Source organism: Platichthys flesus, chromosome 11 (assembly GCF_949316205.1).
Source record: "Platichthys flesus chromosome 11, fPlaFle2.1, whole genome shotgun sequence".
NCBI classification, from domain to species: domain Eukaryota; kingdom Metazoa; phylum Chordata; class Actinopteri; order Pleuronectiformes; family Pleuronectidae; genus Platichthys; species Platichthys flesus.
This window is the reverse complement of record NC_084955.1, coordinates 12,031,845-12,058,736: the sequence shown is the minus strand read 5'-3', so window position 1 is coordinate 12,058,736 and position 26,892 is coordinate 12,031,845. Positions and strand designations below refer to the sequence as shown.

Genomic DNA, 26,892 nt, shown 5'->3' with positions numbered 1-26,892 from the left:
ACACAGAGGCTGTGCAGAGGGGGAGACAACAACCGCTGCCACTTATCACTGTAGTTCTTTGTTTAATTAGATAAGAGTAACCCAAACCAAACTCCTTGTATGGCTACTTTTTCAAACTTGTGTTTCTGCCGTTCTGAAACTTGACACATGTCAGATAATTAAAATCTTCAGACGAGGACAAAACACCAAACCGGAGCTGTAGGATTTCTGTGCAACAACAAATCCTAAAAATAAAATCTGCAGACCTTGTGTTTCCCCCCTTATCGGTTTTAATCTGTGGACACTAAATGATTTACACACTTCTTCTGTGGGCCCATTAAACGGAGACAGCAGAGAGTAAATGAGCTGGCCATCTGTTGTGGCTGCTGCTTGTTGCAACATATAAAATAAATGTTATTAATGGTCAGGGGAGGTTTTCGGTCCAGAAGCTCGTCTTTCGGTTGCTGGAGGGATGAGAGAGATGAGCGATGATGAAAGAGAAGGAGCATTGTGAATAATGTAATAAATACAAAAAACAGGCTGAATAGGCTCCTGGTCTTGGAGGCAGAGGTTTTGTATTTTGTCTGGGAGACTTAAAGGGATAGTTCACAGAAAAATGAAAATGCACTCGAGCTACTCACCACTATGCCGATGGAGGGATGACTGAAGTGTTTGAGTCCACAAAACACTTCTGGAGCTTCAGGCGTTGCAGCCAAATCCAATACAATTGAAGTCAATGGTGACCTAGACGTAATAAAACAACAGACAATATATAACATACCTCCATACTGCTCGTGTGGTGTGTCAATGTATCAATATCTCCGCAAGCCCAGACATTCATACTTGAATCGGTGTTATCTTCCTATGAGGCGCATTCACGGATCCCTTCACGTCATATAACGTGTCTGTTCTGTCATGTCTCCTTAAAGCTGCTTTCATGCACTGACGTCCAGACATTAGCTGACATTTTCCAGAGGGGCCGGTATTTGACAACGCAAATATCAGAGCAATTTGCTCTTGAAATTTCACCACAACCTTTAATCTCAGGATGAAACAGAGGTGCCTTGCACGTAGAGGTTAGAGATAGAGATTTAAGAGTGGCAGATTAAAGAAAGGCAGAGGGCTAAGAACAGAGCCCTGGGGTACTCCATATTTATGTCTGTATTTTGTTGTAAGGAAACACACGTATGATGCCATGCCTGAGATGCATAGCTGGCTTTGGTAATACCATGACCCTCTGTATCAAAAAAACTGCTTATATATGAATAATGTGCGGTCGGTCTTTGAGGAGGTTTCTCCAGTTTTAATTGTAGCTGCAGTGCTTCCTGTCTCAGTCCTCATCAGAGTGTAAGGATTTGATTTGTTTTCTTCTTGTCCCGTTTCTCCAGCAGGTCAACATGTTCCCTCTCTCTCTCTGAGGTTTAGTCCCTTCTGTCAAGTCGGCCCTCCTCCTCAGTGTTTGACTAAAAGTCTGATCATGAAAGAGTAAAGAGCAGTATAAATCTCCAGGTACTTCACATGTGAGCCTTTCCTGGACTTTACATGAACCCGTGCTCGTACCGTCCTGTCTCATGTTTGTCAGCAGGTGTCCTGTGACGGGCAGAGGTGCATTTGAAATCCCGCTCTGCCGATCAAATCCTCTGGTAACGACATGAAACGCTCCTGTGGTGTTCAAACTACACAGAATGATGACCGCCTCAACTCCCGTCACTTCTATTTTCATGACAGCAGGCCGTACCTGTGGGATCCATCAACATGTGCAAGAAAACACATGACTGCACACACACACACACTTATGCATCCCTGTGCTTCCAACACAAAGAGCAGTCACTAAGTCACTGAGTGAGTGAGTGAGTGAGACAGGGGTGCATTCATCGGCCCTGGCAGCTCCTGACTTCCTTTGTTTCACACACACACACACGCACGTACACACACCCTTTCCTCACCCCTCATCTCTTTTATCATCAGAGGCTGGCACTTTGTGTCTCTGTGTGCGAGGGAGACAGACACGGGGAGGGCACGGCGTTTCTCCTTCACAGTGAGGGTAAGACAGTGAAAGGCTCGGCTGGGTCCAGGCAGTGCGAGCGCTTACTCTCATGATTCGAGGCCGCGTAGGTTGCGTGTGGGCGGTTGTATGTGAGAGTAGCGGAGCTCGAAGCGCAGGCCTCTGTCTGTCCTCTAATGTTTTCAGACAGTGTGTCCTCACCTGCGTGTCTGTGCAAAGCTGCAGAGAAGGGTACCCGTCCTCTTCTGGCGATGACCCTTTTTCTTTAATTCCAAATAGCACATTTTGTAGGACCTGCTGAGTCAACACTGTAGGCAAGGACCACACGAGGGACTGAGGCAAAACATAAGCTGTTCATTCAGAGCCCAAACCCACACAAACAAACAAACAAACAAAAGTCACGGAGAGAAGTATTAACTGTGTGCAAATGAACACAACTCTGGACGTTTATTAGCTGTCAAACACACACACAACCACACACAAACACACAGCTAATGGCTGATTGCTAATTGATTTGGCTCTTTTCCAGCCCATTAAATCTGACAGCTGAATGTTTCATTCAATATCTCTCGCTCTCTCTCTCTCTCTGAATTAGAAAGCCAGCTGTCTGGCCACATGCATGTTTGCATAGTTGTGTTGCAATTTCAACCTTTGTCCGTCTCAGAGGGAAATATGACCCGTTGCATTTCTTCACGTGATGCAACAGTTCCTGTTTGCAGACGTTTAGCGTCCCGTTGAGAGACAGTCGGGGAAACGCTGATGAACACAAAGAGGTGGAGAAATCATCAGGTAAACAAAGTCAGCTAGGGAGCAATGTCAAGAGTTACGTCTACACTCCTTCCCCTTGGTATTCGGGATCTCTCCTTCGATCCGTGCATGTATGTATGAGAGAGAGTTAAGATGCCAGCTCATTACCAAGGAGCCAAGGAAAACAGTCTGAAGAGTTACGGTTGTGTTAAGCACTCGCTACAACTCAATTACTCTCAAGTGCTTGGGCTGGAGACAAATTAATGTTTGTTTTCTGAGCTGGTCAATAAATCACTTCCCGATCAATCTGCACCGACACTAATAAGCAGTAAATTCGGTCTCAAACCTTCATCTTAACTGTCCTTACAATAAAGCAGTGCCTGTTTCCTTTGCACTGCAGAGAACTCATGCTCTTAAAGACGAGTCGAGTTTCAGATCAGTTCCGAAAGTGAAGGAAGAGAATGGTCTAATATCCATCTAATATTATACAAAAAAATTGAGAATCAGTATAATTAAACAAATGTAGACGTCATTTACATTTTAATACTAGAATATATATGGCACTCAGTAGACCTCAGTCTTTATTTTCATAATTATCAGTCCCCCTTAATATGCTTTATTTTACCCCCAACATCCATGCAATTCCCTGGGAAAATGGTGAAAATCACCCCCCTCAAAAAACCTTCTTAGATCTGCCCCGAAATGTAATGGGTTCTTTCTTTACCCATATCGCATCCTTTCACCAAGTTTCATGGAAATCTATTCAGTAGTCTTCGCGTGATCCTGCTCACAAACAAACAAGCGGAAGGGGTTGAAAACATAAGCTCCTTGAAATACATTTCGCTTAATGCACATTTTCCGCAGATGAGAAATGAATCACTCACCACTGAAGATAATAAAAACAGAGTCATCGTGTCAGTTTTGTTAAATACATGATTTATGTGCACAATCTGAGTTTCAAAACTAAGATTCATCATTCTGAGTGACAGTACAGTAGCTGCCGAAGGCATCAGAGTATTCTACACATCACCGCAGCCTCTGCTCAAAGCGCTCCTCTCCCCTTGAGGTCGTCAGTAACTGCTGGATTCTCCGTGTGCTCCAATGCCTCCACTATCTCTGAGTAGCAACAAAACCGATTATGTTTCTTCTACAGTGCGGTATGATTACAATGTGTGCGTCATTGTTCACAGTGTGTGTGTAAATGGTCAACGGAAGCGTGCTAGGATTTAATGGAGAGAGCGAATAGAAGAAGATTTGGCTGGTTGAGCCCAGAGCAATGTAGCCATCATAGCAGTCACACTGTTTGCTCCGTACTCCTCATGTTCATTTATTCCTCCCAAAATTAAAATGTTGGTTTTCTTCTCAGTCATCTGAAGGCACGAGTAAAAGACCTGGCGTCAGGCCTCATCAGACACAGAGCAGCACACCGATTAGCTCTGCTGCAGGAAATCCAAAAGAAATGATGACCCACACTGTCGCACAACTAGAGCCGGATGCAAGGCTACTATGATGGCTACTGTGATAGTGACGGATAAATAATACTTCATGATGTGATTATGGCACTATTTGATTCAATGTGAATGTCGAGAATTACTAGTTATTAATGGCAGATATTTGATTGAGGGGCAGTAGACGACGGCTGTTCGTCTGTTACCAGGTCAATGGGATCACACATCTAAGAGTGCATGTATGTTGTGCTGGCCTGGCTCTATCAAAACAACCGAATCTGCTTACTAGCACAGTGCGGACGAAAGAAACAGCATCATTTTTTTGAAAATAGGTTTACCTATGTGATCTGAATGTGAAACTTATTAGTTTTGTTTAAAGCAAAATTAAGAATAAATGAATTGTATGCAAATTTATATCCTTATCATCAACCTCCATGTAAATCGTGGAAAATTAAACAGAGTAAATGCCATCTGGTTCCTGTGTTTAGGAAAAAATTGCCACAGGCTATTATTGAACGCAGCATTTTTTAAAGTGAGATGCAGGATTTTCTCTGAGTGATGCATGGGACAGTGAATTTCAACGCGACAAAAGAGAAAGAATATTCAAGTGAATTCTACTTCATTTAACGTTAATACAGCTGACATCACTGTGAATCAGTGGAACTCTGAAATACCACCAGATGGTCGCCTTACGCGCCCTGTTAAAAAAAGAATACTGAGATTTGAATTTGAGTCTGCCGTCACATTGTGGGAATCTGTGGCTCCCGGTTTCAATGATGAATACTGACGCCGCTAACAAGACATCTCAGGGGACACAACAAAAAAAAGACAAGCCCATGACAAATGTTTTTCCACAGTGTGCCAAAGTGTTTGTGGAAGAAAAATTACAAGTGAAATTCAGAATGTCCTTTCAGAGCTAATGGGGAATAAATTATAGAAATGGTAAATGGAAGGCAGTGTGCCATTACGATGTGACTGAATTAAAAGTGAACTCATCTCGACCCCTGCTGTCCTTCGGATCCTGGACGTGACACAAATGACCAACCTGCTCCTTCCGGTGTGTCCCTCAGTCTGCATTTCATATCTTTCTCTACTGTGGTTCTTCAGTCCATGCAGCCCTTAAAGGGAGGATTTGTCAAAAAGAAAAAAACTGTCCATTTCACTCAAAGCAAGACCAATTTGAATTGGTTTCTCCAGTGTTTCTTAATTTTAGAGTCAGAGACCCGAGAAAGGGTGATTTCCAGAAAGAAGCTACATTCACTCAGCTTGGGTCCCCCGGCCGAAGGAGTCCGACTGTGTGTGCTGCATGCGGGATGCAGACAGGTGGAGGAACAAGGTGGATTTCAGTTTTCAGAAGGTGGTTCAAATGTCCCTTCGGAGAGGCTGTCAGGCAACCAGGCCCAGGCGGGCGATCTTAGCAGAGAGGAAGGAGTGGAGGATGAAGACGATTGGTTTTGGACACGAGTGGAGGTCCAGTTGCTGCAAGAAGAGGAGAGCAGCAGATTTAAAATAGTAGAAGAGAGTCTGTAAAGCTCATCAAACCATACATGTATTTTCAACACTAACTCCACAGTCAACCGTTCTCCATGAGGCGGGGATTAGACCGTCCCATTTGTACACTGTACTGTGCACTGTAAACACACAGACGCCACGTCACTGTGACTAAAGCTCTGCTCAGAGCCTGAATCAACAGCGGGTGGTGGTTTCAACAGTATTATGACTCATATCCTGTTCCTCAGGCCTGTATGGAGATTTAACCCATAAATTCAACATAAATAACAGTTAAATCCCTCTGGTTTAACAGTGACTAACTTTCAGAGGCTACCTCATCTCCAGGAAACCCAGACCAGTGAAATGTGAGAAAACGTATACGACACTGGTCCACAAACATTCAGAAAGTCCGGATTTTCAGGAGTTGAGATAAATAAAGCTCTGCTGGCAGCATGGATCAGTAGGGATGGCACCGTTATTGAGTCGGTCCATCACTCTGATCCACTCTGAAATATCCCAGAGTTATTGGATAGATTGCCACGACTCTTTGTGCAGACATGACTGGAGCCAATTCAATCCCAACAGCTTTAGTAATCCACTGACTTTTCATTAAGCGCCACCAGCAGTTCAGTGTTTATGGTTCACCCCCCCCCCCCCCCCCCCGCCTAAGAGAGTGTGCTGCATGTGCATGATTGAGTATAAGCAGAGCAGATAAACACCCTATAGTTAATGCTGCTAACTGAATAATAACAGTATTGTTATTCCGTCAAAACGTTCATAACGATTTTCCCATCCCCAGAGGGCGGGCAAGATTCAGCATAGCCCCGGTAGACACTGTTTTAACCATGAACATTTATGCACCACCCTTCCGTGGATAGAAAATTAGCAAATTGCCCTCTTGTTTTGAGTGAAAAGACTTAACCCAGCTTTGGTACAGACATCATTTAAATCCTTCTCTGGATGAAATGCAATTCCTTTAACTTTTCAACTTACACTCAAAATGTGAGAAAATATGTAGAGTAATTTGGTTTCGGGCCAAAAATCTGCAAAATGTATAACATTTCCATGAGCCTCATATGTATTGTCTGTTTAGCACTTATTAGCAAATGTTAGCATGACAACACAATTAAGTTGGTGAACAAGGTAATTACTGTATTATACAGATCCTGCTTTGCACAGCATTCAGCACAAAGCACCATTGTGTCTAAATACAGCTTCTAGGTGTTTGTTGGTCCAAAGTGCTTTGTTATTGCATCACTTTCTGCTGCCTCAAATTGGAAATGCATCAATGTGCCTTAGCACACCTGGTGCTGGACCGGAAACAGACAGCTACACTGCGCTTCAAGTTCCTCTTTGCACTGCTCACTTTGGCCGGATGCAAGATAGGGACCACAGTCTTGTTCCTGTCTTTCTGATCAACCAGAGCAGTGTGTGAAATTGCTGTGAAAAAAATTCCTGCCACCTATCACAGGATAGCCAACACTGAAGAGGAGCTAGAACTACTGCCCTGCATTTCTATGCCTCCGCCAACAAAAACATGTGAGGCCACCATGACCTTGACCTTTGACCAACAAATGCTAATCATGTCATCCTCCAGTCCAAGTGACTGTTTGTACCAGATGTAATAAAATTCCAGACGGTTGTTCCTGATATATCACGTTCACAAAAACATGCGGTCACCGTGACCTTGACCACAAAAATCTGTTAATCTTTTAGTCCGAGGGAATGTTTGTACTGAATATAAAAGATACTAAAGGGGCTGTGTTCACAAGACAAAACTGTATCTCCCACAATCAAGTCATCTTAACACATAACATAACATAACATTTTACTCGTTACTTTTTTGTGTTGTCAATACGTGTTTTTGTGACCATGTGACTTTTACTATCAATGTTATCATGTTTGTTTCCATCTTGTTCCATCCACAAGCGTCTTGGGACTTTTGCAGAGCCTCGTCTGTGACTCTGCCAGGACTCAGAAACGCTACAGACGGTAAAATCTGTTCTGATAAGCTAGCCAACAGAGGGTTCGAATCAAAGCTCGCAAGTCGTTGCTTATTTGCCTTCAGAGTATACTGAGCAGTCTGACATGAATGCATGAATTGGAGAGTAATCTGAAACAGAGCTACATGGAGACTGTCACACAGACAGATCGGGGGCCTTGATACAAAACACCTCGGCTTCCAGTTTCTAAATCCCAATCCCATAAGCCCGGAGAATAAATATTTTAGTTTTCACTTGAGTTCCCAGCATGCAGTCAATCACGGCGCTGTGGCTTTGTGAATGATGAAACATCAGCGTTGTTTTTCTGTGTAAAAACAGTTTGTATTAGTGCCAGGGGAGCGGAATAAAAGAGCTGCAAGAGTTCAATCTCCTGTCTGTCACCCACATTAATATTCATATCAGCGTTAGGTCCAGGAGGCTGACAAGTGGAATTCTTACAAACCGAGATAAGGAACATGTTTGCGTTTGGTGTTTTTTCAGGTACAAACATTACGTTGGTCTTGATTACTTTAAGAGCGGCCCCTGAAACAAGAGCCACCTGCACTTCCACACGGGGCGCAGTAAAAAGATTAAACCTCTCACAGTAAGTGACAGGTCATTTTTTTTTAAGAAAACTCCACTCTTGGACGCTCTTACCTTGGAGGGCCTGTGTTTGTGTGATTCTCTTTATTACAGGAGTTATTTTGTGTTGAAGTGCTGTAAGTCACTTTCTGCTGTAGCACTCTCCCTCCGCCTGGCTTCTATAACTTCTGTACTTGTGTTTCGCTTCATTTCCCAGAAGGCTTTTCTCAACCCCCCCGAGAGTGGATATGAACTTGTTGTTGTTTACTGGGAGTTGTACACGTCCACAGCCAAGTAGGCTCTATATTGTTTGTTTTATTTCCCATCATCCTAACCTTGTAACGCAAAAGCTCAGTTAATGGTATATTTCTAGAAGATGACAGAAAACCATTTTAACTCAGTCGGACTTAAAAATCGAGCATCTGTGTGGGAAATGAAATTCAAACAAAAAAGTCAGTCCTATGCCAGATTTAAAGGTAGAAAGTGTTTTCTTATATTCAAATAAGTAACTCAGTATAATAATCAGTGTTAAGCAAGTTATACACTTATTAATATCCACTAAATTGATACCTATAATGTAAAACCACTTACAGTTATTTATTGTAATGAAAGTTACAATATTCTAAGTTGGATATTTACTTTACTTGAACTTTTTCTCTTTCAGTGATCCAAGGAAAATACTGAGGACAACAGCGCTCCTATCAGAACATGTCTTATTACATTTTGGACATGTATACATATTAAAAAAAACACTCACAATCTCCCCCTCCTTCCCTCCGAAGTGGAGGGACAGCAGGCGAACTCCGTCATCCGAGGACATCTTGAGTTTTTCGTAGGGGTAGGAGAGCAGCACCCTGGGCCTGGTGGGAGTCTGAGCTCCTCCCACTTCCCCGTTCTCCCCATTGTCCAGTTTGGGGTCAGCCAGCACAGAGAAGCCCTGTTCGTAGTGAATCACCAGCCGGCACTCCTGACTCTGGTACATACAACCTGATGACACACAAAGATGATGCTTGTCATTGCTAACAAGACAGTTTTTATCCCTGCATTAATAATATCACTGTTTGTGAGAAAAGTGGAAATGTGAATCCTGGTTGTAGTGCAGTTACCATGATAAGTAAGTTAGAGTGTATGGGAAACACACAGAGATATTTCAAATAAATATTATGGACTTCAAAATTGCATTTCATCTGCATCTGTCCATGGAAAAACTCATCTCTCCCGTACTTTGAAAAATGTTCTCTTGGCCAGTAGCTTCAGTGCAGACACATTCACTATGATTAATGTCTTGTGAAAGTAATTTATTTCATTTTCTGTGTTATAAATATAGAAGATATGAAAGACATTTATGCAGATTGTTTCCAACACCTAAACTGTGGGTCTCTGTTTTGCATTTCATTACACACACAGGAACACACACACGCACACACACACACACACGCACGCACACGCAAACATTCACTTGTTTTATTTATTTTTTTGCTCAGAAGCAACCAGCAAGTATATTCAGAATATTCAGAATTCAATTGAATAACATTGAATCACTGCTCAGCTTCATATTGCACTTTGTAATACAGTGGATTTATTATGATTTGATAACAGAAAAATACATAAAATAAAGACAACAAGATAGAATCTTATGTTTTTTCAGCTTACATTCTGATATACTGAGACTATTCTTGGCTCTGTTTCTACTTACTCTTCATAGTACATAAATACAATGTTTTATGTTTTTTTCCTACTATTTATAATGCATTTATTATGCAAAAGCTTAATCTAATGATCTGTATTGAATCCTACCTTCATGAATACTATAATGTCCCGAGGTTTTTCAACAGTTGTACCAGTGAGGGTGGATTAAACCTCACAGACAGCACCAGCTTTGGCAAGAAGAAACTGCAGGACGGCCTATCACACTACATTTTTAATACTTTCCTTATTAAAACATATTGTACCATTTTGTTGATGGGAGTGTTCTATCTTTAATGCTGCTGCGGATGTCTTGTTAATATATAAGTAATCTGTGTCCCGTCTCTTAGCTGTGGATAACACATTACAATTTCAGTGACACACTCTTCTTTTCACATGCAGACCGTTCGACTGAGAGCCTAATTCATGTGTTCTAGCACATTTGTGAGCACTTCATGTCCCACTCTCTCTCTGCTCTCTGCTCACAGCATGTGTCTTGCCGGAAGCTGAGTGTGCTATGTTTATCTGCTCTCGCCTCTTTCTTTTGCCTCTGCTTTAATGAAGAACCTTTTTCCTCTCCACAGTGCACTCAGTCTTATTTTATTCAATACCTTGACAGAGTTGCCCCCCCCCCCCCACGCCTTCACTCTCTTTCTCTCTTGACGACATCTGATCCACCAGGAGGAGTGGTTGTGTGACAAAGAGACGGCGAGCGAGTGGAGAGTAGTGATCTTTTCCATTGTTTGCTGACAGACTGAGCAGGATGTGCGCGTGTGTGTGTGTGTGTGTCTGTTTTGTGTTATCTTTGTGAGGACCATTTTAAGCATAGACCCTACGGAGGGAGGACATCTTGACTGCACCTCACTTTTTCAAATGCTTGTTTGAGGGTTAAGACTTGGTTTAAGGGTTAAGGTTAGAATTACGTTAGGTAAGGGTAAGGGGCCAGGGAATTATATACACACACACACATAATAATTCCCTGGCCCCTTACCCTTACCTTAACGTAACACACACATAAACGTAACACACACATAATAATTCCCAATAATAATTGTCCTCATTAAGATAGAAGTACAAACGTGTGTGTATGTGTCTGTATGTGTGTGTGTGTGTGTGTGTGTGTGTGTGTTGAGCATGTACAAAGAGGACAGCGTTGAAGTGTGTACTTATGACTGTGAGTGTGTGTGTAATGCCTCTTTGCTGGGAGGAATAGGAAGAACATTTTCCATTCGGCAGATCCTGAACGTTAGGACGAATGCAGATGCGTATAGGAGTGTGTGGCCTCTCCTTCTTTGGGCTACACAATACCTATGGAAATGTGTTAACATATACGTATGAGTGTGTGTGTGTGTGTGTTGTCGTCGTCTGTGGGCCTGCTCCAGTCTTTTTTTTATCTGACTCTCAACAGGCTGTTTCTCCGTCTACTACGCCAAATCAAAACACGCTAATCGCCATTTATGCATCTAAATCCCTTCCTCGCTCGCCTCTTTATCAAAAGGCATTTATGAAACACACAACTCACAAATAATTCATCTGACTCTACCCAGAGAGTAGCATGTGGATGGGTTGAACTGTAATCATGGTACAAGTAATGCACGATAAATTGCATTTGATTTTCAGGGACAAAGCGTTTTGCGCATTTTGTCGATATAAGAAAGAGAGAGTAACATGGTTTCTTTATTCACTTGTGGTGGTTCCGCAGAGGGGTAAATTAAATAAAAGCACTGAAATATCTCATTCACAATTACAGACAGCGCTTCAAAGGTGAGTCCAATTTGTTTGATTACCAATCAGCAGTAATCGCTGTAAAAGTGATAAGTTAATTAGGATTTTAAAAAAGACCTTTGCAAAGTCAGGGCCTAAATTACAATCAACCCTCACCCCCCCCCCCACCCCCCCCCCCATGTGCATGTGTTTGGACAGTGGGAGGAAGCCACCTTGAGAAAACAGCTTCAGGCTCAGTTCAGGCGAAATGAGCAGCTGACTGACATCAGCTGTTTCCACCATGCTTCAGCATCTTGGCTACCAGCTCACCACTGATATCCAGTTCAGATCCACACCAGTGTCCAGAGCACAAACTGTTTATTGCTGCAGCTCCCTCTGCCACAGCTTCCTCGTGTTAATGTGCTATATTTATCGTTTTATCAAAAAATGAACACTTATATCTGTTAGGTGAGGATTAGATCTCCCAGCAGAATTCATTTTACCGCTTAGTTTCTTTGAGAGCTCCCCCATAGAGCAGAGCCGGCTCCGCCGCACCTCACTGCATCCTGGGTTTGAGACTTTTTGATTCAGGAGAGCAGCAGAATATTACAATAATCCATCCTCTGCTTATCAACTGTGAGCCACACTGAGAACAGCAGGGGCGAGCTGATTAATCCATCAGGAAGTAATGTTGATAAGAAGGAAACCGTGAATCAAATGAAAAAATGAGGCACGCTCCCTGCCGGATATACTGTTTTATATCCAAAGGAAACAACATTCGTGATAAAAAAAGAAGGAGTCTCATAATGTGTGATATTATTGTGATGATGTATTATCAACGTGGCAGGACAAAAGGGCTCCCTAATGGCATAACAGCCGCATATGGGGCAGAGACTGCGGGGTCTTTGTCGTGTCCGGGAGGGAAAATTAGACCCGAAACTCTACTCTTCCACCCGAGAGCCTTGATCTTTGGGGCAAGCCGGGTTTCCCACCAGGATACACTCAGACACACACACACACACACACACGGATACATATACACGAACACAGAGAAAGGGGCTTTTCAGGCTGCAACAAAAGCCCTTCTCTCTGCCTGGCTGGTGAGTGGAAGGGGACAGAGGAGGGGAGGGAAGGGTGTGAGTGATAACACCGAGAGACGACCTGAATGAAAGGGGGCAAGAGAGGGACAGTGGGAGACGAGGGAGAAACCAACTCTGTCACCATAACAACAGGTGGAAACGTTAACAGGTCATTAAAGGACAGAACGGTGGTTTTCTCAGCCGTTTGTTTTAAACTTGTAAATGATATTAGCAGCAGGTTAAAGCACTTTAAAGTTTCAAAACTGCTTCCCACTGCGCTCAACTTCGAGTGTCACAGCAGGTTAATGGGTTAATTTCCCACACTGAGGCAAAATTGCTTTTTTAAAGTGCTCTGTTTACCTGGTCATTAAGGAAACCCAATCGACCTCCGAGACCGAGCCTTTACAGCTGTCACCTGTGACACCACAGGTCTGTAACAAGGAGCCGTAACTTTAAACAGGTGAACTTATCATAGAGTCATTTTCATTCTGTGGTTCAAGATCATTCTCTACATTGGAAACATTAGATGAGAGAACAATGTCACTACTGTAGACTGGGCTGTACATAACAATGGGAAACGCAAATCCATTTTATACCCTCTTAAAAAATATCCAAAGCCAATCCACAGCAAAAATATTTAGAACATCATAATGTTTCTGCCTGTTTCTTTTATAGCATCAGATATCGAATCAAAAGTGATTAATTCAAAGTTAATAGAAAAATGAAAACTTGAACAAGTGTGATAACAACTACCTACAATGACAGATCTCATCTTAGAGAAACATTTACTTGACATGTAATTTGACTTTTCAGTTTGGTCCATGTCCCATCCAGTAATATGTTTGACCTGTATTGCGTCCAGCCACCAGGTGGGGTCGAGACGTTTTGACCTCACGTTTGAGGAGAAGTCATGTCCTCAAGCAGGAGGTTCATTTAGAAGCCGACCTGGCACTTTTCAGTAGCCGTTTAGCTTAATTCACCATACAGACTGGAAACTGGGGCGAACAACTAGCAAGTTTTGGTTTTGTATGAATTAAACCGCTATTATATAAACTGGGAGAGGTGCTGAGAGGGGAGTTTTATTATCACTGTGCCGCACCAGGCTGTTTCCCCATTTTACTTTTTCTCTACGGTGGTAATGACGTCAAACATGATTATGACATACAACAACAATTACGTCGGCAGATGGAAAATCTCACAGTAAATTCGAAACGTTAAGTATTAATATGTTACGGTAAAACACATCTTTAAATGTAGAAATAAACTAAAACTTAATAAACATGCCGGCAAACGCAATGCATGATGGTAGATAATGCTCGGTAAGTGACCACCGTTTTTTTATGTCATTTGTCATGATGAATTGTGGGAAACAATATAAGGCACACTATATAAGGTATAAAAACATTTTATAAACATTCAGACACCACTACAAAATGGCAAACTCACTATATAGTGCAGTATATAGTGATAAGTGAATGATGTCAGACACTGTACATCTGCAGATGAAGGGCATGCGTAAGAATTACAAGCTCCAGAAAAGCCTCCAAATTATACCCTAACATCAAACAAAGGTTTTTAATATTATACAAAATGTATTTCTCTCCACTCGAGTCATGGATCACTGCTGAGGATCAAACTATTGAGTTTTGTTATGTTCATTAAGACCGACAAGTGAGACAAACAATAAAAGACACAAAGGCTGGGAAACTCGATGTTGTGACTACAATTTTTGCAATAACTTATCCTGCTTAAAATATCAATGTCACCTTTAAAAAGTCACATTGGAACCAGTGATAACAGAAATAACAGCAGGCCAAGTGCCGGTGACATTTGATTTCACATCTGAATAAATTACTTTCCCATTAAAATCCCTCAAAGAATGGCCTGCTGCCCTGTTCAGTGATCGAGAGTAAATCTATCTTCAGAGCAAATCTTTATCGCGAGCCCTGACAGTGAATAAACCACCGCAATGATTTATCTGAATGTTACACAAATGAAAAGGCCATCAAGGTCAGCCCGACGATTCCTCAAATGGCAACTGCTGAGAAATGTGTGAATCTACGAATTATCACCCTCCTCCTCAGGAAAGTTCCTCTCAGAGGAAACGGAAGACTAAGTGCTCACATCAATCTGTTTCTGAAAAGTGACGGGATCCATTCGAGACAGAAATTCAATGGTGAGCGATGAAGAATATATAGGATTCCCATTTGTCTTGTTCTTGTCTCCGACTCGTGTAGTATATACGCTGTATGGTACAAAATTAAAGATGCTATAACAAATATTTTTAGCCCGTCTCTCAAAGGCAATGTCAGACTGACAGTGATACATTTTTGTCTAGACTGAAAATAAAATGATTGGATGGACTTAGATAAAATCGAAGTTTCTACATAATGAATCCTGAAGACCTGCTGACATCAAGCACCACCATACTTCTCCACCAAATTCGGAGGCAAGCTATTATTTCAGCTATGTGTGACATTTGCAATGGGCACAGGGATGTCCTGTGTACTTGAATGGTCGTGTGTATTATTAGTATCACATGCTTGGCTGGACTAGATGTCCATTTTAAAAAGAAAAGGTGTTTTAAATATATGCCTCTGAGCTGGTGGCAGTTATGAATGTGGAAGGAAGGATGTGTTGATGATGCAACAGAAATGATGGACGCCATTATGCTGACAATATTTGAATGTTCTTTCAAGAAGGCCTAGGAGTTTTCAAGTGATGGTGGCACAGTGGACGCTGCACTGGTCTACTGGACATTACAAATTCATGCTGATATCTTTACTTCAGTCAGACAAACAAGTTTTTGTTTTGTCCTATGTTGTGAATTTGATAAATCTGTGGCAGGTATATATTTCATCCTTTGTTTAATTGCTGGTTGGACATTGCGGCAATATGAAAAGTAATAAAAAGTCATTAGTATTAGCGTGGACGTATATGTGGCAACCCACCAAACACGAGCTCCCCAGGGACAAAGGACACACAACCCATGTAGGCTCAGCTCTTTGGCTGTTAAAGAGCCAGCAAATACCCACGGAGTTAGTGAGGAGAGAAACGTTCATCTCATTTCAATCAAACCTGATTACAAATGAATACTAATGTTGTTGTTGTTGATGTATCTGCGGGGTGTATAAATAATAAGTTTGCTAACACACTCATTATATAAACGTGGTGTGACGGTGATCATTTGTCAGTGTTAACTTTATTTCCATTGTCCCCAGGTGTCCAAAAATCAATTACCTCAGGTTTGAACTTTATCTGTTGATTCCACTGCTACGGACCGGTCGATACTGAGCAGCGTGCCTCCGTCTAGACAGCGTTTGGTCATGGGACTAAAACAAGATGTCCTCCTAACACTCGCATTTCCCAGCAAACCGGCGTAACATACATAATCGGATTGTCATCACACACTAAAGTGATAAATCACGCCCTGCAGTGCCGACGTGAATGAAGCGTCCGCCACGTCGATCACGGTGGATGCAGACGTGACTAAGGAGAGTTGGGGCCAGAGTTTGGTGGCGATAACAGCTGACACCGAGGGCGTGGTGCTGTGGCCGTGGATCGTTTGCTGCTGAATCTGGGCCGTTTCATGTATAAGTGGAGTTTGAAGTGAAACTCTTGGCATGGTGCTATCAAAGACAGAGCGAGGCGGAGGGGACTCCAGGGACAAGTGCAGTTCCCAGGACATTTTGTGCTTAGAGACCGAGAAAGAAAAAAAGAGGAGAGGGGGGGTATTCTGCTGGAATTCCCTCGACGACCGATACCAAATGCTAAACACCACACACACACACACACACACACACTAGAATAGCATTCCTTTCTATAAATAGCATGTGCTTTGTCTACATCTTCCATATGGCTGTCAAATGATATCACAAACCCTCCTCTATCCCAGTGGATGTGGGAGTCTGTGCTTGTGCTTGTCTACTTTTTGCTTTATGCACTTGATCGAGAATTTATTTTAGGGCTTGCGACACCTCAGGCAATACTTACCCTTGTAAACTCTCAAATCTCTGAGGAAAGGTTTTACTGCAGCGTGCCTGAACACGACCGGCGGAGCACCAGTGACTCCAGCACAGTGACCTGTACAGCTCACTGCTCTCTAACCACAGCTACACGTGTGGGCTCCTCTCTGTTCGATTCTGATGCACAATAAGTGTGCGTTACTGTATCTGAATGTTGATGTGTCATGTATCTGCACTCACTCGTCGTGACTTCTTTGATCATCTCAGCAGAGGCGTGACATCCGTTCACTATGTGTCTGGTCCACAGGGACAGATCCTTGGTCGTCTCAGCCCGGAAAAGGTGAGTCTCGATTCCGAGTCGGGTGCCGGTCCGAGTGGCGAAAAACAGCTCGGTGCCGGAGTGAGGGGACCCCCGGTCAGGACCAGAGTGGACCAGGCTGAGTAAATACAAACACACAGGGACTGTCAAGCACTATAGAGAGAAGGAAGAAGACACTTTATATTATAAAGTCCCTTCTTTATAAATATCGCTTCTGGCTGAAGGGAAGGAAACTTCTAAATGATCTTTTCTTCACCGTGCTTCACAAGTTCAGACAAACTTCTGGTCAAAACTGGATCAGGAAGCAAAATGATTTGTTTACTGAGTCAGTAACATGAAGACTCAAAGGTCAAACCAACAGCTGTGACTAAACAAAGTCTACAGTCGTGCTGGCAGCTCCGTGAGGATGGAATTCTAATTTTAAGGGAAAACAGTTATCGAGACGGATAAAAAGTAGCTGTTCAAAGAGCGTTTTGAGTCCTTTGCAGTTAAGGTGAAATAAATGCTAAAATAGTTGTGGTACAGTAGTCAATCTAGTTTTTAATAAATCAACTATAACTAGAGAGGCAGTTAGAGAGCACAATACAGACTTGATCACACCGTTATAAATTATTTTCATAAAGACCCAGGAATTATTATCTGAGAAATCAACGACAATGTTGAAAGATTCCAAATGATAAAGAAAGTTAAAATAAAATTCCTGGATCTGCATATAGATTGTATGGGTTCTTCCCCGAGTTTTGTGGTCATCAGTTTTTTGATTTTTTGTAATATTCCTCACAAAGGAAAATACCAGCCAACAAATAGGTGAAAATGTGTGAAAACATATACATCTTTGTCGGTGACACCACAGTAAATAATAAAATATATTTATTTTCTTACAATTATAAAAAAGATTTCATTATATAACATTATCGTGTGTGTTGAGGATCTACATGCTCATATGGCGGTGGACCTACCGTGTTGCTAAAAGTGGATAAGTGTGTTCAGGACCCTGCCAGGCCTCCTTGCTTCGTGGCAGACTGTCGTACAGCAGCAGGTCTTTCTCCGTCAGCACCACCAGCACCGGCCTCCAGCTCTGCTTCTCACTCTCTGTCTGCAGCACAGGCAGAGCACTCATTAGACATGGACAGCTGAAATAACTCTGCTAATGTCAGTTAGTTTATGAATTGATTATTGCATAGTTTTGCACAAATGACCAGTGATTGGTAGTATTAATTATAACAACATAAACAGATCTTCATTAAGCTGGGAAGTGAGTAAAATAAAAAATCCCATATAATTAATCATACAAATTTGCTCAATTAGAATTCAATCAAACAGCTTGATGCTGCAGGAACTTCGATGCTGATGCTTTCTTCTATTTATCACAAATCCTGATGGAAGTAGATATTTCATCAGTCATATCAATGATTCTGAGCCAGCGAGTTATGTGACCAATGTTGTGTCACAGAGAGGAATGGTGTCTATTTAATATGTACCAGCCTGTGTGTACTTAGCAATGGGTGTAAAACCAGTTCTCACCGCTCAACTTAATCCATGACCGGGAACCCAAACATTATTTTGCTCTCCCAAACTCTCTGCTATACTTTCCGTCTCTCTGGGAATAGCTGGACCTAAAGGGGGCAGCATGTGTGCAGGTAGGCTTACAATACATTTACTTTGCCATGCCCCCCCGTCATTGCTAATGAGCCAACCCCTCACTTTCCCTTCGGTAACACACGCTCCTACTCTCTTAACTTAGGACGCACACACCACCCTGCATTTCATTTGACAATGCTCCATAACTATTCTTATTATGAAAGCTTATCTGCAGCCCAGCAATGGAATCCTAAGCTGCTCTTTGAAGTTCTGCCTCAGCCAATCACAACGTGGGATTTAGAGGGTCAAGGGTCGCCTTTTTAACATAATAGAGAATATGTTGCTAAGTAACGGTATTGTAATGCATTTGGAGGATGAAATGCTGTCAGATTCATGAGGACTGAATTAGTGTATGTGTGTGTGTGTGTGTGTGTGTTTGCACAGGTGTGTCTGCTTGTGAAAGAGAAAGTGAAGCTGACAACTCGCTTGTGTGAATTTCAAAAATGTGTTCATCTGTGTGTACTGTAGATATGCACGAAGCATGATGTGCATGCAAACACAGGTACAAGCAGCACGAACACACGCACACACACACACGCACACACACACACACACACACACACACACACACACACCAACACACACACACTTGTTTAATTCAGTCCTCATGAATCTGACAGTATTTCATCCTTCAAATGCATTACAACGCTGTTGGGTATAATCAAGAATTTGTTCTCCCCGTTTCTCTCACTTAAACACACACACACTTAATGCATACTATTGCAAATTTGGGTATTATCAAACATTAACACACCGTCTCTCTCACTTACACACATACACAGACATACCCCCCCCACCGACACCTACCTTCCCTGCCAACCATCCCAGGTGTCGTATCTCCCTGCTGCCAATACCAGTCCTGGCTGTGTTCTGGATGACCTCTGCCAGTGCCCGCTGTGGTGAGATGACAGTTTTTAGGATGGATGATAGTCCGGGAAGTGTTTGATCCTAAGCAGCTCTGCAGGAGCTAAATCACGGCCATTGAAAAGATCTGATTCTGATGGTGACACTAATGATGAGAAAAAAATCAATCAAACCAAATACGGACCTGTGCCAGTGTGGATGTGACAGCGGTCATGGCAGAGAACCAGGACAGGGCAGATGGTTGATCCGGGCACCGCAGCACCACGGTGTGCCTGGCGTCGGGGGAGTGCAGCTCCAGTTGTCTGGAAGAGAAGATTAGACGAGTTCAAACCGCTTTAACCTCTCCGTTATCACTGAGGGGGTGCTCTGAAACTTCTGCAGTTCCGCGTTTTCCTTTTTGAATATTGAAAATGTACCACAAGCCTCGTCAGGTCGACCCGATCTGACTCAGTGTCGTCTCAACTCACAGAGAAGCCGAACGTTTGTCTCACCCGCCTGAGGAAGGGAACGCGGTCAGAGCGACGCAATGAAGAGCACCGGAATTTCTGTTTATTCAAGTCGATGCATCCTCTGTGGGCCATTTGACACAATACAGTCTCCCACTGAATTTCCATAACTAATCTGCTTATATCATATGGGAGAATTTGTGGCCTGGAGGGAAATGCATTTAGGATGCTCCCCGTCTCACTCGCTTTGATTGTGCACGCAATGAATATGAATTTTTAAGAAGCTACATATGGCAGCCGTTACGGAGCACAATGCAGCGTGTGGATGTTTTTTATTGTAGAGTCAATACAGTCGGCGTCGGTTTGTGTGGAGTAAAACCACAAGAGAAATACTGCAAACAGGTACGTTAAAGGAAAGGTGAGGTGTCCTCTGTCAAGCAAGCCACATTATAATTAGCTTTGACAGGCACTATTACTTATAACCGACTCAGAGGCCTAGAACCTGTACACAGGAATGTGGATATTTTGCCAACTTAACTTTTTCCTCTGCGTATGAGCCACTCATCCACATGCAAACGGTATTTCAAGTCACTAGAACAGAGATTTTTGTAAAAACTTCAGGTGCAGATTTTCAAAACTCTCGTTCCTGTGTATTCGATGTACATTTTAAACACAGCGTTTGGAAAACGATGACGTCACGTCCTATTTTGCGCATTCCTGCAAGCATGTGCCTAAACAACAACAAGCTCAACCTTCACTGAGCATGCTCACAATGCCCGTCTCTCATATTGGACTCATCGCTGATGTTAACCTTATCGCCACCTACTGGCCACACAAGCTTGTCGGAGCATTGTAGTCGTTTTTACTTTCTCCCCTGGACGGAATAAGAACCATCTAAAAAACTCTTCTCAGTATTGTAGACGCCTTTGAGGACAAGACATGATAAACCAATCTTCCATGTGTGCCTCATGCTGAGATTTGCAAACTCCGCTGTTTGTCATCATTTGTTAAAGGTGACACAGAATGTAGACTTGTTAAGTTTTTAATCTCATATCAGCAGGAGGTTGCTGCAAAACCTGCAGCAGGGAGCACCCAGGGCAATTTGGTCAGAATGAAGATTGAATTTCAACTCACGACGTGAAGTGAAAGTAATTCTTGATCCGGTGAGTGTGCACCACCGACTCTGAACACACTCGAGAATGTGTGTTAGCGTCCCTCCGGTGTCCAGGTGGTCCTGGTGTTTAAAAATAAGGAAACCACTCTAAACCCAGCGTGGTTTCAGTTCTGCAAACATGCAGCTTTCTTTATTCACACACACACGCACACACACTCTGGGGACCAGGAAAGCCCCAGTGTGTGATGAATCTGCTCTTCCGTAAACCCTCGGAGGCCCGGGAGAGCGTCGAGATCAGCTCCAGGTGTGTGGCTCTGTTCTTGTTATTGGGTTAAAAATAGAAGTGGTGCCCAAAAAAGGCGAGTTCATTAAAGACAGGCCGGGGAAGGGGCAAGAGGGGAGGACGAGGGGGAGACTCCAGGGACCAGAGGTTTGTTTGGGAGAGGAGGACGGTGTCAGTCTGACTCCCAAAAGTTATATAAGACTGTAAAAAGACTTTATCTGCCATTTTCTGGAGCGAGTTTGAGGCCAAGTTCTCTGGTGTCTCACATGCATGACACAGGAATGTATGAACATATAGGGGATCAGTTGGAGAACAGCCCACGGACCGGATGAGGTGGATTTGAGTGTAGTCTGGTCCTGCGACCTTGAAGATTAGTCTCAAACTTCATCAAAGCACAGTTGTCCTCACAGGATTATCTCCGCATACACAGCAAATATGTATTCATGGTTGCCAGCTCTGCTCCAGCATACAGATGTGCACTAATTGTTCTCTAAATATTCATTTATGTACTACTCTTCATGCATACATATCGGTTTGATGAAAGCAAGCGTTTAACTTTTAAAACACTAACACAAGTAACAACACTGCAGGAAGTCTCATCTTTCATAAAAGAGAAAATGCAACGCAGACAGACTCCGACCAGAACTGTTTTTAGTCTTGACTCAAAACAAAACTGACGTCTGGTCTCAAATCTTTAAATGTTAATAAGAGAAATGCAAGTCGGCTGCAACTCTGTCAAGTGTCTTGAGTTCCGACTTTAAATTACTTGACATTTTTAAAAAAATTCCCTGAAAGTAGCGTGATGCCATTTTTTAAGGTAGCTGAGTCCATTCAAAGCAAGGGCCTAATAATTAAATATTCAAGGAATGTGGCCATGCTTGGCCCGTGTGTTGTTCTATTATTTATGTTTCGTTCTGTTTTGGGATTTTAACATACAACAGCATAAAGTTGGGACTCTTGTACTGCAGAAAACTCACAGATTGAATTATCCTGACTTGCCAAAATGGAAAAATTGGGAAATTACCAGACTTTGCCTTTCACATCTGAAGAATGTGTGTGTTGGAGACTATCTGGGTTCAGACGTGTTCAGTGGGCGGCACCCAAGTAAAACATGCCAGAGGCAGGATATGAGGTATAAATTGTGTTGCTGTTGAAATCACACTTTTCAACACTGGCGTCGGCCCTTGTCCCCAAAAGCTCTCCAGCCTCATTGTCTTTCCAAGCTGATATATTCGACAGAATCTCTTGCATTTATGGCACAATTTTTTATTCTGAGATATTTGTGTGTCACATGTTAGAAATGTCATCAACACACCCAGCTGTTCACTGGACTCAAACAATTTGCTGCCATTTTACTACGGCCCTGGCAGGAAACGTTCTGGAAAATTTCTGTAACAACTGACTCAGAGGTTTGTGTGCTCTCATACAGTCCCTCAGTAAAATGTCGGCACTTCTGAAAGCAGCACAAGAAACTGGGCTGAACAAAAACAAAAAAATATAAATGAATAATGGAAAAAAATCCTGATTTGGAGCCCTAACCCCAAATTGTTGTTACCCCTACGTTATCTCAAAAGTGACATCACAATTTTTTTTAAATACATTTTTCATGAATTTGACAAAAAGCTATACTTTGTCCTCAAATGTTCAGTTGACAATTTATTTTTCTTCTCTTCTCTTATCCTTTCTCCTCATGTGTCCCACCTCTGCTCATATCGTTCTATCCTCTCAGGCTTGAACCCACTTTAAACAACATCTGCTGAAATGAAAACAGAAACCCTCAGAGAGATGCTACATTGCAGTCTGGTAAAAAAAAAAAAAAAAAAAGAGGAAGCAGGATTTCACTGTCACTTAACACAGAGCTATTCAAACCAATTTGGCTCTGAAACCTCAAAATAAGAAACCGAGAGAGTAGGTTTCATGTTTCCCTGCGATGTTAAACTTTCTGTGACCATATGGTCTGGACACGGATTAAACACAGTCAACCAAATGCAACATTGGTTGTCCCATTCAAACATTTACTAAATATTTGCTAGTGAGTCAAAGCGGAATTTGTCCTGGCTGCAAGGAACTTCATAGAAAAACAGCTTGTCAAGGTCAATTTAGCAGAGGACTGTGTGTTTGTGTGTGCGTGTGTGTGAGTGTGTATGTTTGTGTCTGTTTCCGCCCTAGGGTTTTATCAAACCACAAAGCAGTCTGTTATCTGTGTGAAGCAAAAACTCACCAGGTCATCAGGTGAGACTTCTTGTAAAAGTGAAGGACCAATAAAGTTAAAGTTATGACAAATAAACTCAATGTTCATCCCTATCGTGCTCTTTAATACCTCATCTAAGATTTGTACATGTACAGGTCAATGCTTCACTGAGCATTTTGAAAGTTATGATCACATTTTATTGAAAGACTTTGTGTCAGTTGTACAGATTCAGATCTCTGAGCAACTGACTCTGGTCACATCCTCACAAACGTCTGTAAAAACCTGTAAATGTCCTTTTTTAAAACAACTGACCTCATCGGATCATATTTTAAAAGATGTTTCCACCGAGAACCTTTCCATTATTTTTCCGTTCAAGATTCTCATAAGTGGAGCACGAAGTTGGATTCATAGACGACAGTAGGTCCGTCTCGTGACGTCACTTGTGGCAGAAACTGAATTACCGGCCTGGAAAACCCGGCAACTGTCCCCAGGGCCTCAGGGCCTCAGGGCCGTGGCCTCACTGGAAATGAATCTGGGCTTATGTAATCAACTTCAACTACGTTTGGGAATCAGCTGACATGATGAGGATGTTGAGGTGGGCTCTTTTTTTATTGTCCGACCGGCATCGTGTCAAAATCTAGCTTAAGCCTGGTTCTGCTCAGCACATCTATAACATACCCATTAAAATGAGGTGTGTTACTTGTTACATTCAAACACAAAGAGACGTCTAAAGTGGACAGTTTGTTTTCACGTCACCTGGCAACCAGCGGAACTAAACCTCGTCTGCTTGCATTGTATAAATAAATGAGATAAAATGTTTTAGTAAAAGGAGCATTACCGCCGACTGGATAAACAAAGGAGAACTTAGTAGTATGGATATAGGCTCAGCTAACAGACTCCAAGCACCAGGCACATACACGTGTGAATGGTATTGATATTCTCATAGAACTCTAAGCAAGCCCAGGGTCAGGTTTTAAATCCAGTTGAGGACTATTGTACACAGGGGGTCCTACGCGGGGGGGCTCAGGAGCTACTTTTTGCCCTGAGCCCCCCCATCAGCTTCATAAAGCCATCCTCAATATTTAATGCTCTTTCAAAATATGTGTGAGCAGGGCTTCAGATCATCCACACGAGGAGCCATGAGGAGCCATGATGGTGCCTCGGCAAATAAGATACATTTTGCTCGTGCAAATACAAGACAACAGAGAACCATCTGCTGTGTCCATGTAACATGATCCTCGCTTTCATATTGTGTTTGTTGTTGTTTGTTTGTTTGTGAGCGCTCACGTTTACATTTTTTCAGTTTCGCCGTCAAACCGCCTGTACAGACACAGAAAGCTGTCACTGTTATCGCTCCACTTTGATGTTCCCTCCATCCTCTGATGCTTTGAAAGTTGGTGAGGTTCAACTTTCTCCCCCTTCTCAAATCCCACACATGCAGAGGGGGGACCCACACGGGTGGAGGAACAGCGGGCGGAGTTACACAGGGAATTGTGGCGAGAGAAAAAATAAATAAAACAATCGAGGGAGCCTGATGGGAAGATGAGTATTGATTGAGACGGATAAAAGAGAGCGCCGGGAACAAGAGATCACAAAAGAAAAGACGGGGAGAAGACAAAAGGAGCAGAAAGACACAAACACACACACACACACACACAAACACAAACAAGTGATTGAAAAACAAAACAGAAAACGGCAAAAACTAAAAGTGGGAAGGGAAACAACACAGTAAGAGGAAAACAGAAGTAGGACAGAAAGCTCACATTCACAGCTTGACACCACAGAAGTTAGAAGAGAAAATCACTTCCTTCCCCCAGTTCTGTTTGAATGGGCCATTGTCATATTACCACCCAATTAACTTGATGACTCCTCCTAACAGACCACCCCCCCGCCGGCTCTGAATTATCTAAGAACTACTTCAAATGTCTTTTTTAAGAAAAAGTGAAAATGGCTGGACATTTTTTGTTGTTGATAAAACACTATTATCCAATCCCTTCAGGACATCAGAAGAAGCTGGAGACCCACAGGCACTCGGCTGGGGCTGAGAAGAATTAGCATACCGTGGGTTCACTACGCCCGACTGACAATTATCAACCCCCATCCTTTTCATATTGGTGGGGTGGTTATAGTTGACCAGAAATTTGATGAGGCATCTCCTCTGCAGTGGCTGCCACTGTTTCCCCTGGTGCGTGATTGACGGTACCAAGTGATCGTCCTGAAGGATTGACACATCCATTGAAACGGACCAACAAGGATATATACCGATTGTTTTTAAACACACAATCTGGAACGTTGGCAACTAGGGGCCTCTCATTTAAAAACAACCATGAAACCCCGAGTTTGATGATGTCGTGGAGCAGTGTAGGATCATGGGAGTTGATGTCATCACCAACGTTGCCGATGAAAATCTACCCGACGCGACCCAAATCGCGTTCATGGATGAGGGGATGTATTAAAGTGATATTCATGGTACGCAGCACACATCACTGAATAATAAGTCAACTGGCTAACTGGCAAGCAGTTTTTACTATGTCGTTTGTTCCGGAAGTTAAAGCTGAGATGGGTAAAGGTAAAGTGACTATGACGTAATAAATAAAAACATCCCATTACCTTGATTCAAATTTGGGATTTCTCAGGGTTAGAACATTGTTGAAAATAGAATACAACAACCAACAAATTGTTTGGGTTAGATCTTGTGTGTGTGTGTGTGTGTGTGTGTGTGTGTGTGTGTGTGTGTGTGTGTGTGTGTGTGTGTGTGTGTGTGTGTGTGTGTGTTTAGCTAAACTTCAGGCAGAAATTAGTTAAGCTTACGGTTATTAGGGTTTGGATTAGGCAGTCTCAGTGAAAGGATGTCAGTGCAATGTCCTTATAATCATAGTTGTGCCGACGTGTGTGTGTGTGTCTCTTGTGTGTCTCACCTACCTGTTCTCAGGGTCTGGCGTGGTCATTGCTCGGGTTACACAACACATCTTGAGCGGTATGCACCTTCTGTCACCGTGGGGAGACAGGGAGGGCTGGGTGGTGGGGCTCGAAGGGTCGGATGAGGAGGGGGAGGTGATGGGAGGGCTGCCGATGCGGGGAGACTCCGGAGGGGGGGTTTCCCAGCCGATGTCCGACACAGGGGAGCCCTTCTTGACGTACGGCGTTGCCTCGCGCATGTACTTGACTGGGTGGGGAAATAAAGACAAAGCAATTATCAGTGCATAACAGGGATATGAAAGCAGCAGATAGTTCGATTCAAATGTTCTGGAGACATATTGGTGAGGTAGAGTGTGAGTTTTAACACATTAATTGTCAAAACTTAAAGGAATAAAACATCAGAAACACTTTCACACAGGATTCCACAGGATGCAAGTTACTGACCCA

General features: G+C 42.8%; 1 protein-coding gene across 1 annotated transcript in view; it reads right to left on the bottom strand.

Moving 5' to 3' along the window:
• Window positions 1–3,646: 3,646 nt before the first annotated feature.
• sntb1 (syntrophin, basic 1) overlaps window positions 3,647–26,892 on the bottom strand; it is a 35,282-nt gene continuing 12,036 nt past the window's right edge. Inside the window, exons 2-8 of the mRNA XM_062399696.1 lie at window positions 26,449–26,692; window positions 19,677–19,794; window positions 19,436–19,522; window positions 17,947–18,083; window positions 16,909–17,105; window positions 8,992–9,221; window positions 3,647–5,658 (exon numbers count right to left, since the gene is read on the bottom strand). Of these exons, the coding sequence (XP_062255680.1) occupies window positions 5,566–5,658; window positions 8,992–9,221; window positions 16,909–17,105; window positions 17,947–18,083; window positions 19,436–19,522; window positions 19,677–19,794; window positions 26,449–26,692 (1,106 nt within the window). The 3' untranslated portion in view covers window positions 3,647–5,565. The remainder of the gene's footprint in view (window positions 5,659–8,991; window positions 9,222–16,908; window positions 17,106–17,946; window positions 18,084–19,435; window positions 19,523–19,676; window positions 19,795–26,448; window positions 26,693–26,892) is intronic.